This window comes from Taurulus bubalis (assembly GCF_910589615.1).
Source record: "Taurulus bubalis genome assembly, chromosome: 12".
In the NCBI taxonomy this organism is placed as follows: Eukaryota; Metazoa; Chordata; class Actinopteri; order Perciformes; family Cottidae; genus Taurulus; species Taurulus bubalis.
The window spans coordinates 2,633,315-2,647,784 of record NC_136600.1 but is presented as its reverse complement, the minus strand read 5'-3'; the positions used below and the strand labels follow the sequence as shown (position 1 = coordinate 2,647,784).

The 14,470-nt window shown below is 44.0% G+C and overlaps 1 protein-coding gene across 1 annotated transcript in view; it reads left to right on the top strand.

Moving 5' to 3' along the window:
• Positions 1–569: 569 nt before the first annotated feature.
• cdk14 (cyclin dependent kinase 14) overlaps positions 570–14,470 on the top strand; it is a gene marked incomplete at its 3' end in the record, with an annotated part of 151,662 nt that continues 137,761 nt past the window's right edge. Inside the window, exons 1-2 of the mRNA XM_079227862.1 lie at positions 570–1,154; positions 8,284–8,315. Coding sequence (XP_079083988.1) covers positions 1,061–1,154; positions 8,284–8,315 — 126 coding nt within the window. The 5' untranslated portion in view covers positions 570–1,060. The remainder of the gene's footprint in view (positions 1,155–8,283; positions 8,316–14,470) is intronic.

The following is a 14,470-nucleotide window of genomic DNA, read 5'->3' as shown; positions in this document are numbered from 1 at the left end:
AGCGTAACCAAGCCAAGACACATGACACATGACGTGATATCCGCCATTGTTCCTGCACTGCCTCTGAATTACTGATGCGGCTGCTGTGTGACTGCAGCGCAGACATGATCACTCTGAGTAAGTGAGATCTTAAATCTGGTAGCACTGCAGAATTGGGCTGATGATGCTGAGGAGTTGCATTGTATTGGTATGTGCATGGCTATAATACATACAGATGTGCATCTAATGCACAACGGAGACGGTCAATAGAGATGTTGTGGATTTGATTTAGTAATTAAAACCACAGCAGAGCACGGGCTAGTCTGTATTATGGGATGAGCAACATGAGGTCTCCAGCAGCAGCGCTCTAACAATCTGCTTCTCCGTTGAAATATTGCTCCTCCTGCAACACATTACGGGGCGGGGCCTGCTCTTCTGGCGGGCAGGCTCCGGGACCAATGGGAACGCAGCGCTCCGCGGGAGCGCTCCAATCCCCGCGTACAGGGGCGAGGTCTGAGGGGAGGGGGGCGGGGGTCGAAACCAGAGAGAGAGAGAGAGAGAGAGAATCTCAAAAATGACATCTAGATTGCGGTGAGCAGGGAGCGACTGGGACGCCGAAAGAAGAGAGAGAGAAGTCCGAGCAAGAGCCGCCGTGGAGGAGCTTTAAGTACCGGGACGCGGCGCATTACGCACGCTCTCCACGCACGCTCTCTTCTTTTGGAGATGTAGTTGCGCTCTCGAGAAAACCCCAAGAAGGCATTTGTTGTTACTAGTTGCTGAAGAGCAGCGAGAAGCTCCGTTTCCTGTCTGCCAGCAGCGCTGCAGCTGGGCTGAAGGAGCCCGCAGGGCGGCCCGAACCACCGGTCCTCCTGTGCCGAACCAACGGTCCTCCCCTGCGCTAACCACCGGTCCTCCTCTCCGCTTCAACCGCACGGACGGTCCGCTGCGAAACTCGAGAGAGAGAGAGAGAGAGAGAGAGAGAGAGAGAGAGAGAGAGAGAGAGAGAGAGAGAGAGAGAGAGAGAGAGAGAGAGAGAGAGAGAGAGAGAGAGAGAGAGAGAGAGAGAGAGAGAGAGAGAGAGATGTGCGACCTGATGCCAGCCTCCCAGCCCCCGGTGAAAATCGGCAAAATGAAAAAGTTGAGGAGAACTTTGTCGGAGAGTTTCCGGAGTATTGGTGAGTAAACGGGATTTATCCATTCCTCAGCCCTTGTGCGTAATGTGAGAGGAGGCATGTGTCCAGCAGCAGGACGGCTGGTCCCAGTTTGGGGTTAGCAGCCATGGAAAAGCTCCATCAGCTCGGCCTGTCCACATTTCCTTCAGCTCGGATCCTTTTTGTTGTTGTTGGAGTCTGAGGAGACAGATGCCTGAACACTGTGTAGTTTATAGGGAGTTATGAGGACAACATGGGGATGGAATGTTTCCCTGTCGATCCGCTGTTGCGTTTGAAGTTGATTGCTCAATTCCCACCATCAGGTCACATGCTTCTCCAGAAATACCGCCATCATCATCATCATCATCGTAGTTTATCCTCATCCTCATCTATTCATAATTAATGTTATAATCCCACTTGACCTCAGCATGAGTTCAAACTCATTTGTAGGGAAATGTCACTGTCAGGATATGGAAGAAAAAACGTGTCGAGCCAACTGTTCTCGTTTCCATTCCCCCTCAATGCACACTGTGGGGACGAGAGCAGCCGTGTGGGTTAAAGGAACAAAACAAATGTATCTGCTGATTTCCATCACAGTGTCCTTAACTCAAGGTGACATCTGTCAGATATTCACTTCACCATCACAACTTTTTCACTTGAGAATTGACTAAGTGATCGTTGATTCATTTGATGAGCTGATCGGTTCATTGACTGATGGCATTCTGCTCAGTATGCACTCGTATTATTAATAAGGAATCTTTAGTTTGACCACAAACACACCTTTGATGTTTCTGTAACACAGTTTCTTCTTGCTGCTGCTGATGTACCTATGGTACTCAAATCATCATCATCATCATCATCATCATCATCATCATCAAGCGTACTCTTCATCATGGCGTTCTGATTCCGTGTGTAGACTGTGGTTGATCCTACGACACAGTTATACTATATGGACACTTATTTGTAGGCCAATAAATGCCATCATCCATCGATGACTATCTATGAAACATGGCGGACTGCCCGTAAAGATGCTTGATGTCCGATAACTGTACATCACGTCGCAACGCTTTTTCCACCTGAGTTTACTCGCTCGACTTTATGTGGTAAATTCACGTCATTCGCCTTTTTGCGGCGGAAAGGGGTCGTGGCTTTTCCGTGGCTTATCTCCGTAAAAACAGTTACTGTTTCCGCCATCCACCATTGAAATAACCACTAGTTCTGCTTTATACTTGTTGTGGAAGTCCCACATACGTGGGAACATCAAACTCCATGGTGTCTGGGTTCATAATATTATCTGTAGTCCCACAACAGTCTGAATGAAGCCGCTTCCAGCGCTACTTCAGGACCAGCAGCAGTTTGATTCATAACGGCAGGACGGCGGTGATGACGGGTGGAGCTTCTCAACGATTTTTCGCCTCATTTGCGCCGCCTGCCGGAAAATTAACTTTTTCGCAACCATTCGCGTCTGTGCATTGACTTTGCATGTAATCTACTCGCGCGAATAATTCGCAAAGCTTTTGGTGTGAACGCAGCATGAGGCTGATACTGACGTTCTTCAACGCTGAGAACATTTTATAGGCTGATATTGAAAACACGTGTAATGGAGATCTCTTAGAGGCCCCGTATTGTAAGGGGGTATTCCCCATGTCTCTATTGATCATAATGCAGGTCTAAGTGCTATATATGCATGCAGCCTGCATTCACACTGAGCTGTCAGGACTTCTGTGATGTCACCGGTGGAAGTGCTGCTTAACTCCGTGTAGCTCCGATGCGGAAAACTGGAATACGCTGACCAATCACTGCAGACTATGATTTTTCTGGAGGCTGTCTTAAAGAGACAGGCGCTAAAACGGAGCGTTCTCAAGACAGACGGCGAATACAGGTATGAGGAGAAAATAAATTGTTTATTGAACATTAAAGCATGCAAACATGTTCAATTAAAAAGCCTAAGATACTAGTATGAACCTGACAATGAGCACACGTCTCCTTTCAAATGTGGTTCCGTTAAAATACTGTGAAAATATGATTTTTTTTCAGATTTATGACATAAACGCCATTTCTGATATTTCTGGGATTAGATCAAATTTGGGTTTTTGCAAACAATAGTTTTTTTCAATATTGAATAATCTGCCAATCATTTCTCAACTACATTATAACTTTATCTACCAAATCATGTTTCCAGTACTCAGTCTGCGTCTGATAGTATAGTAGTAATAATGTGAAAAGCTACATACCTGCAGCAGCAGCAGCATCATCATCATCATCATCATCGTCATCGTCATCACTCTCAGTTTTTTTTTTTATCTCGCTCTCATCCAACTATGAATGCTCTGCTGCTAAAGTAACCACGCAGAAATCATCACGTACACACCACGTCACTGGTTGTCAAGGTGCAGCCGTCATATCCCAGTTCATCACACACACACACACACACACACACACACACACACACACACACACACACACACACACACACACACACACACACACACACACACACACACACACACACACACACACAGAGGCCCTTGTGTGTGTGTGATGAATCGCTGGATGCAGCCTATGAGAAAGGAGTGAGTTTGGGTCGATGATGAAGAGAGATTGGCATTGACTTTCCTGCCGCCACTCATCTCCTATTGGCTGTCTCTCTCTCATCTGAATCAACAGATCTGAGCATCGATCCGACTCTCGGCCTGCTGCACGGACGCTTTAACAAAGCACATCCAAGAGCAGCCTTATTGTTTACCTCCTTGTGACCGTGTTGATCCAACCGGTCCCAGTGGGCGGGCCCTCGTCCCGTTACGGAAACATGGTGTAGCAGAAACCTGCTTCGTGGACTGATGCACGGTGCCTCAGCCTTTGTTTCTGATCTGGGAGCTCAGGTTTGAAGTCAGTGTGCCGTGTTATTGTGAGGGCAATTCTGTTGAAATGAGCCAAAATGGAGTGTTTCAGACAGAATGAGATCAAATGAAGAGGGTTTAAAAAAAAAATTAAAGCCATGTAAAAAAGTATGAACCTGGAATCAAGCAAGATGTCTCCTTTATGACTGTGTTAAAGGGGAGGTTGATTTGGTGGCTACACAAAGCCTTCGATATTTCCACAATTAAGCCATTTTATGATTTATTTATTTCATATGGTATAAAATAATGTCACTAGTGATGAAAATCATAAACATAAGGCTAGCCTCACGAATGAAGAAGAAACATGAACGATGTAAAAGTCGGTCTGATGGTCCCTGGACCGGCAGGAGGAATTTGGGCAGTACATTAACTCCGCTGCCGCTGAGATGCCCTTGAGCAAGGCCATTAACCCGCGGCTGCTCCTGAGGAGCCGCGGAGTGGCCCCCGGATCAGAGCGAGACGGCAGCTTCAAGGCGTGGACGTGTGATTAAGATTCAGACGGTCCAGAGAGCTGCCGGCTGCTCCTCATGGTCCGAGCCTGCAGGGAAACTCCGCCCCCTCCTTCTTGAGTGACAGGTCAGAAGTGAGCGTTTGAACGGCGACCCCTCAGATCACCAGACACAGTCAATCAAGAATATTGATCGACGCGTAGGTACAGTGGTTCAGGGGTAACCATTAGGTTATCGGCCATCCATTACATTTCATCTCCAGTTCTGATTTTTGCTTAAAACGATTATTAAAACAATATAAAAACGATTATTGTGTCGCATTCCGTCTTGTGGTCTAAATCCAGCGCAGCTCTTTACGTTACAGCTGCTCGCCGTGGGGGGGAATCCCCTTGTGGGAGTTCTTGCCAACCCAATTATATCCAACCTTCCGCTTCTACAGAACCTCCCCATGCCCGTTCCTAATACAACTGACACCCGGGCGAGGTCTGAGGCCCGCCCACCACAGTCTCACAAAACCCTAAAAGCCCAAACTCAATCATCTTGAGCCTAGATGGCAGAAAGAGAGCCTTCCTTTAATGCATGGGGTCCGAGGGAGAGGTACCGAAAGTCCTTCCTTCCCGCTGCTGTCAGGCTGCATAACAAGTTGAGCTCACAGTAGACCACAAACACTTATAACACTTTACCACTTTCATCACTTTTGGCCACTTTAATTACGTTCATCATCTGGTGCAATATATATATATATATATATATATATATATATATATATATATATATATATATATATATATATATTATACATTTAACTACTTTTCATAGACTTGTTTTATTTAATATCACTATTATATTCTTCTTTACTGTTTTTATTACTGTTTTACTGTTTATTTATATTACTTGATTTTTTTTTTAATGTACTATATGTCTCTTGTCTGCACTCTCTGGTGGTTCCCGGTGAAAACGCCTCTCTTTGGCTTCGTAATGTTTTGCTCTCTAACGGGATCACGAGTCAGATCCCAGTGTCGAGGTGATGAGGAGCAGCAGTTCTGTCTTTTTCTGCAGCGAATTTGAACTCAAAATATTTTTTTCTTTTCATAATTTTCCTTCAGAAAGTGATTCAATGCACTCTGGATATAAATATAGCATAGATATTACTTGTAGGGAGACGGAGTGCTCTGACAGCATCTCAGCGGCTTCAACATTGAAAGGTTTTGACTCGTGGAAACCTGGCTGAGTTCAGAAGACGTTCCACAACCACACGATGAAGATATATTTGTGATAATGCTTTATATGAAACTACACCTAGACCACAAATACAGGACTGGAGTTTAATGTATTGAACATATTTGCAATTTAATATCGTATTGTTGGTCAGAAAAAAAATCACAATAAATGTTTTCTCTCCCTTGAAAATGGTTCATCCCCTGTGATGAAATCATGTTTGAGTGAGTATTTAACATTTAAAATGTGTTTCCTGCACAGTGAGCGCTCCATCTAACATGTCAGCCGGCGCAGCATCTCTATTGTCTACCTGCAGACTAATCCATGGTACCGAATGTGCAGCTGTGATTGTGCTGTCTGTCTTTGGGGAATGTGTGTGTAGTCGCCCTCTGAGGGGAAGGAAGCAGTCGCTTAAGGCTCGGTGGCCGCAACTGAAAATGCTTCCAAATACTCACTCCGACATAAAAATAAAAAGTAGTTTTACAATGAAGCACTCTGTCCTTTGGCCATCTGGCTTTCTCCTTAGACAACGTAATCATCATGAGGAGTTAATAACTGAAAAATCCTCATTTGTCTGTTCGTCCTCTCAAGCTTCTTGAGCCATGAGAGTGATTCAGAAATCTTAGTAAAACGGTTCATCCCCCTCCTCATGAATATGAAAGATATTGATGCAACACTGTCTTCCCCTGCAATCAGTGGGAGGAGCCCAGCTTGTCACGGTAGATGCAGACATAACAAATACACTTTGTTTGGACGTTTCAGATATTTGGTTTACGTGGAATATTTTATATATTAATGGAATCTGTTAGAAGAAAAACTTATTTACTCTTAATCAAGTACTGTTTCACAGTTATATTATTAATCATATAATGTGTAAAGGCTTGTGGCTTCTCATTTGACCTACTCTCCTGTTAAAACATACGTATGCTTTAACAGTGACCTTCTGATAGTCTTGAGACTGTGGATGCCTACATGTCTCTGTGTGAGGAACGTGGTGTTCCGATGCAAGCGAATCTGAAGACGTCATGAGAGCTTCTGTGATTGTTTCATTCATATATTTAAGAGGTAACTCTCTGCTCATTCATTGAGCAGTCCAGGATACGCAATTGACATATCATGTTGTGATTCTGACTCTGTTCCTTCTTCGAAGAATAAATGTCCTGATCTATGATTTTACCTCAAGGTGTCGAGTACATTTTTCTAACAGAATCTGAAAGTTGTTTCCTGACTATTTTAGAAATGCCCTTGAATGCAGCCTGGCCAACCACAGAGTAGAATCATCCAACCGCTTTAGCACACCATTAACGAGTGTTCGCACGTCTGTGCTACGCTAGCTACTGAAGGTACACTGAATGTGGACACATGCTGCGTTAGCTGTACATGATTGTAACAGTGAATAAAGACCTTCACGACTTTACAGGAACGCTGTTGTTACTTCATTTCATCGTCTTCTTGTCTCCATCTGCAGGTGATGTGGTGGTTCACTACGACTCTGTAGCTTTAGCTTCTATATTCATCTTTTAGAGATGCTGTATCAGTTTGAAATCCCGGATATATCTCCTTTTTATATATTTAGTTTTCCCCCAAAATGAGCTAATCTTTATGCTGGGAGTAGAGTTAGTGACAGTGTGGGCTCCATGGCAGCTCTGACAGCTCGGGGTGGGTGGGGCTTAACACATGTGAACGTGATGCCAAAATATGGGACGTCATAACACACCTTTTATGTGTAGAAGGCCCTAATCCCCAGATGTAATGGAGATGCTTGGTAACAAAGAGGAGGGTTTTGGACAGCAAGTCTCACGTCGTTTTTCCAAACGACGTGAGACTTTCTCTTTTCGTCTGTGGTGGGCTGCTGCTCTAAGCCGCATGAGTCCGTCGCCGCTGAGGATGCTGGGTCGGGATCAGGCAGCTCACAGGGAGACAGGTCTCAGGAGCACTGCAGATTGTTTCTTGATGGAAAAACCTCTTCGTTTTGGGTTACCCGTGTGTTTTTAGAGTCGTGAGGAGGAGCACAAGGCAAGGTTTCACACGAACACACGCCCTGTTTTTCTTTCCTGAGGAATATCAGGGTCAGAGCCAATCGGAGGCAGAGAAAGGAGCAGGTCTTGACAGACTGCAGGTGGGGGAACAAATAAATGGTACACACACAGAGAGAAACAGACCTGCTAAATGTCAGGCTCCGGTGAGACCAATGAATATGTTTAGCTGCATATGACATATTTCTGGTCGCATGTGAAAACAAAATGGTCGTACTCTTTTTTTTTTTTTTTTTTTTTTTCTTTTTGCACCCTCTGCTTGGGTAGACTGTGTGGGTGATGTTTCCATCCCTGTCAGTGTTGCTCTCTGCACTACTCTGATGAAACTCCATGATGAGAAGTGAGTCCACACCAGGGACTCGTGAGCTGCTCTGGTGCTGCATCCAAACCCAGACCTGTGCTGCTTTAATGAGTGCAGAATGAATTCCAGTGACAAGGTTTATGTGCTGCATCTCTACCGTTAAGACTCTTTTGTTTATTTGGTTCATTCTTCAAAGATGTCAATACATGCAACTGTCTGATTCTCTCTTCCTTTCTTCTTTTTTTGCAGCTTTCAAGAAAGAGGACAGCGGCTTTGATGAGGTAGGTTGAAAACAAGTGAATGTTTGGGAGCCGGTGTCATCGCTGGCCCTGTTTCAGGGCTTTACCACAGTGTTGAACACCGTATTTTTCACTCAAATTATTCATCAAGGTCTTGTCCGGCCAGATGTTGTCAGGACTGCATTGCAGTTGATTCCTTTTTTTTTATGTGGATCCTGCCATTACTCAGTGCATGTGGTGTGTAATATATTCATGTGTGGAGCGCGGTGGTTTTCCCTCTCATCTCAGAGACGTTCCCCAGGGTCAGTCCCCGTCACATGGGGCTCCTCTGGACGGCCAAATGCTCCAACCAGATTCTCTCTGTGCGTACACCAGGGCTCCAGACTGGTGTCACAGCTGAGGCACAACCTCCTCCAAACAGTCTGCTCGCTGGCCCGAAGTAAATAAAATGGACGAAATGTGATGTGTGAAGGTGCCATTCATGGCTGTCATCAAGAAGCCACCCAGCAAACTGGGAGAGAATGTAGGAGGAATCAATTCGTTGAACAAAATAATACTACAATCTTTAATTATCTAAAAATTAGCGTTGTGTATTTTATGCAAATAGCCACTATAGATGACGATTACAAACTAAAAGGATGACATTTCCCATGTTTGACTGCTAACACTGGCTTGGGGCAATTACTGTTCGAGACCCTAGTGAAAAAAGAATTTAAAAAATCTGTATGGGTCGATATGGATCAATAGAAAATGTGATTTCTTCCGATCCGTGACTCAACACCTTGATAAGGGCCGAAGCTTTAGCGGTCATTGGTTTCACCGCTTGTTTGTAACCTTTCCGGTGTCTGCAAGAGGCATTGCTTTTTGAATTAGTGATAAGACACGTGTTTGTGTTGATGCGGCAGACATGTTGACGCTGTGGTTGGTTGGTAGTTTCATTTACTCTCTGTGATAGACCTGCTGAGATCCAGACTGTTAATCGTATCCATTACCAGTCTGACATTTGGTTTGTGTTAGGCATTTTCTTTAAATCAATAAGGAACACCTTCCAGTCAGAAGCAATGCAGCAACACAAACTGCATCCTCCTAAATGACCATCCAGCTGAATTAACGTCTCTAAAACGGTTTCAACAAAAGCTGAACATTGTAGCTGTCCTGAGCTGTGGCTCAGTGGTGAGCAGGGTCGTCCTTGAATCAGAGGATCGACTGTTCGATCCCCGACTCCGCTAGTCTATGTTGATGTGTCCTTGAGCAAGACGCTTAACCCCAAATTGCTCCCGCAGGCTGTTCCTGCGGTGTGTGTGAGTGACTAGCTAGTCCTGATGGGCAGGTGGCACCTTGCATGGTAGCTCCTCCCACTAGTGTGTGAATGATGACAAATAGTGTACAGAATATTTACCATTTTACTGAGTAGAGGTTATATACATATATATAACCTATATATAGAGAGAGCTTCCCCCGGTCAAGTCGATTATTCAGTCGACCTCGACAAGTGAGCGTGTTAAACATCTTCGAATGGGTAATTTAAGAGAAACTGGGATTACACAACAGGAATTGCATGACATCATCAGCAGTCACATGATAAAACAACTGGATGGTGTTTTTATTGTAGCAGATGATTTTATTCACAAAAAAAACAACTCAAACAGCTTGTTCGCCCTGCAGCTGTCTGGCTGACAGTATCAGCTGTCGGACCATCAGACTACAGAGCAGTTTCTTTCTCCAGGCGGTGAGACTCTCACTCCATCAAAACTACTTGAGTTGGGGATTATTTTTCTTTTTGTTTTATAAACGGACTACAACCTTTATTCCATTGTGCAAACATGTGTTGTAGAATGACAATAAATGCACTTTGATTACAAGAAGAGAAGCCGTAGTGTGGTGGTGTGACGTAGATGAGGAAAACTAAGATTTTCCCCTTTAGAGGACTTTGGGTAAATCTCTATTTTTGTTGGCTAAGCGACGTGGGAGCTGGGATTTCATCGACGTCACGCGTGTTTGGCAACAGGGCAGTTTGTCAGGCTTCCTGTGATTATTTGGATAAGAATATATCGCCCATGTTCTCGTTCAGCGATGGACTTCTGCGGTGAAACAACGCGAAACAGAAAGTCACTGCCGTTGGAAATGACTCAGACCATTTACTATAAATGGTCCTTGCCAAGGAAGAATGTGAAGAATCTGGGAAGGAAAAATACTTCTTCCTGTCCGACAACATGATGTTTGCAAGAAACTGAATGGTCTAGAGCTAGAGTATGTGAACCTTTGGGCTTACAACAGCTTTGTGGGATTGGATTGGTGTGTGAGAGCTTGTTTGTCACTTGTCTTATGATTATTTATCATCGTGAATCGGAAACTATGTGTCTGTTTAAACCATAAGCTCAAGTAGGCAGGTCAGACCGAGAGGTCCGAGACTATTTTTAGACTGCTGGGGAGTCTCTAATTGCTTCTCTTTCATAGATGTGTTTGTCTTGACATAAACTTGTGGGGAAATTCCATTTGATGAAATAAAGAGCCAACCTGAATGAGAAAATGGGTTATTTGTCTGATCTGACGGTGCTGTCACCAGGACACCATTGTTCATCAGGGGCTTTTTAAAAATGAAGGCCACTGTTAAATAGTTAATATGAGTATTTTATGATCTGTCCCCACTGTGGTCAAGGGTACCAGTTCTCAAATGATTGGACACCTAACAACCTGGAGGGAGTAGAGCCATTAGAGGGGTGGGTGCACACACAAATGTGAAAAGCATGTTAGGAATCCGATTATTTATGCTTGAATGCTTGCAAGGCTATCAAGATTTTGTTTTTTACGGGATACACACTTTTCTTCCAGGGAAGAGAAGAAAATGATGTGATCCTCATTGATCGTACTCTGAAACTCACTATCAATATAGAGTGCTGCGTGACAGAAGCCAATGGGATCTTGACATTGGATTTTGGGTTGTTGCAGAAAACATTTATGATACTTACAAGCTTTGTTCAGCAAAATACTCTTCACAAATAAACACAACCAATCTGACCAATCAGTAGTCTGCAGTGTTTTAATTCCTCCTTCGAGTTGACTTTTGGCTCGCTTAGAAACTCCACCAAAGTACCAAGGTACGAGGTGCGAGGTGCTGTGTACAGCTGTTTGTATTGGAAAAGAGTGAGTCGAGTTTCCACTGCCTTGGCTTGCCATGCAGTGGAAATGTGGCACAAGACTTTTGGAGATCCTTCTATCCACCCAACATTCTCCCTATGAGGTTTTGTGGCACTACTTCCACTTATCAATACTAACTGGTTGCATTTTAGAAAAATGTGAACAGAAGATGTGTCCAAGGACTTTTATTCCAATAGAGAGTTATATTCTGCCTCTAAGTCTCTGGCCAAGCAGAAATCTTTGCTCCCATGTGGGCTGCTCCTAGCGGCTGATAGATTTGCCCTTCTCCCTCCCTCTGTCGGCCTCTGTCTCTAATGGAAACAGATGCTGAAGCCCTGGCTTCATCTGACTCTGTGGTATAAGTGCTGCCCTCCCCAGAAAGAGCCCTTAGTGGGCTTTGATTATTGAGGATGGTCTGTCTGCATGTCTGCGTTGTGTGTGGGATTTAATTGTCATGCTGTCACAGAAATGGTCTATAAAATGTAACTTAAAGTGTCAGGTTTTGTTTGAGGCTTTTGATTAGTTGACAGAATTTGTGATTGCCACTGATGTAATGATTTTCTCATTAGCCATCTTTGAGTCTTTGTTCAATGTCTCTTGTGCTTTGTCTCTTTTTCTGACTCTTTGTCTCTCACCATTTTGTCTTTGTCACACTCCAACTTCATTATCGTTTCTCACTCCGATTGGATCTGAAAAAAAATTAATGCAACGAATGTGTTTCTCAATTACCGCTATCCCTCGGAGAATCCATTAAAAGCAAAACGTTGTCATTAGCTGCAGGGAGCGTAAATCGCTGAGAAATTCGTGGATTGTTTTTCAAAAGGAAAAAGAAAATCAGCTCTTCTTGCTGTTCTCATCTGTTTTTTTTTGGTACGAGCCTGGAATCGTAATGGGAGTCAACCGTTTTCATCTTTCTTGTTTTACCACCTTGAATTAGTGGGTATTTTAAAACATACATTCCTATTCATAGTGTTCTTTTGATACCCTCATCAAAGAACCACATATTCTGATAATGTAAAGGAAAACTATGATTTATTACAACTTTGGTTTTATTTTATTTTCGCTTTTAGTTGGAAATGATAACATGGTACTTGTGGCAACGTGGCTAAACATAGATTCTGCAGGGAAAGACACAAGCACAGCACAGGTTGTACACAAACCCTCAGTTTGCAGGTTAGCTACTCCCAGTGCACCGCCATGGTAGGATCAGCAGGTCAAAGTTAGTGATCAGGATAACTCCTTCGTCTTGTGGACGGTAATACTTACATTATTATGTTATTTAATTATACCTGAACACACAAACACAGGGACACAGATGGACATACTACATAGTGGTACCTCACAGTACTACATAGTAATACCTCACAGTACTAGTGACTCCATCTGTGCTTTTATAAACAATAGAATAAAGAGCATTGCAATCCCTTTCAAGTAAACCAGATCGCTCCATCAGACAAAAAAAAAGAAAAGTGCTATCACTGTGTTAGAAAAATGAAAATAAAGTTAATAAAAAAATAACTAATATTGAGTTACTAGTAAATATCTTATTGTGGACAACAATTAGCTATTTTCTAACTTTTAAGCACAAGGCGCGGAGTCGCACAGCTCATCAATAGGCTCGTTCGAGATGAGCCAGTTCTGCGCAGAATCGATCGGCGGCGATCGGCGCGCAATGCATGCTGGTGCAGTCTCCCCCGACTGTTTGGCCCATTGCATGATGGGAAACGCCTGCTGTCCCACGTCAAAGAGCTGATTGGCTCTTAGATCTGACAGCAAACACCACATGTTGGAGAAAATCCTTATTTTATGTGTAGTTGGAATACTTAATGCTGGATTGTTGACTGGATTGTTGACTACTATTATGCAACTGTAGCTCAGGGGGATGAGTGGTCGTCCTGAAACCGCAAGGTACCCGGTTCGATCCCCAGTTCCCCCCATAGCTCACATGTCGAGGTGTCCCTGAGCAAGACACCCAACCCCCAGCTGCTCCCCGGGCGCCCAAAGGGCTGCCTGCCCACTGCTCCCCAACCAGGGATGGGTCAAATGCAGAGAAGAATTTCCCCAAGGGGACTAATAAAGTGCATGTTTCTTTCTTTTTTCTATTGTCTCATGTTTAATCTGAAAACATATCTTGTGTGGTTGATAATACAAAATCATATTTATATAACAAACATCAAAACCATTGGTAATGTATTTCACAGGCAGACATAAAAAGAACAAAGCAATGCAGCTAAACACACATTTCTACATAAAAATATATTTATAAACACACATGAATAAATCCAAACGTGATCTGTAAACTACAAGTAGCCTAAAGATCGGAACTAACAGGACTTCCTGTGACTTTTTTTGTAATTTCCTGTGTATACTTTGAAGGCAGCCTAAAACTGTCCGACTTGACCACAGTTTATTGACAACACCTCCTGCTGCGGCCGCTGCTCTCGTCTGGATTACAGGCGAGGCGCAGCTCTAACGAACAAGCCGTGTCACTGCGGTTGCGCACGCAGGCCCGCTCCACAGGCGCACCGGGCGCGTTTTTGACTAGGCGTTTTTGAAGCGGCTGCACTTCTAAAAGTCGCGTTGTGTGATCGCGCAGATTAAAATAGTGATATCTTAAAGCAGCAAATCCCATTGTGAAAAGCACGCGACACATTTTTCGTGTCTCGCTCTCTCTCTCTCTCTCTCTCTCGCTGCGTCTCACCTGTGCGCATCGGGGCGGAACTCGGCCGTGCGCGACACAGAGCAGAGAAGTAGACGCGACCATGTATCTACAAGTTGTCGTGTAGATACGATCAATAACATACGGCCGTTTAGTTTGTTTAATAACAGAACAAGGTGTAGACCTGTTCTATAGGAAAGTGAACCTTAAATTACTTCTGATATCTGGCGTTCTAAAAAAAAATTACAGGGGGGCGGCGGGTTTTTTCAGGGGGGCGCCCCGCACCCCTATTATAACGTAGGGGAAACACTGCTGATGAATATTGAACCGTCATCAGCAGGGGAAAGCATGTGCAGACTCCTGTTCCTTGTTTACCGCATGCCTCTTTGGTCTCCCTGCT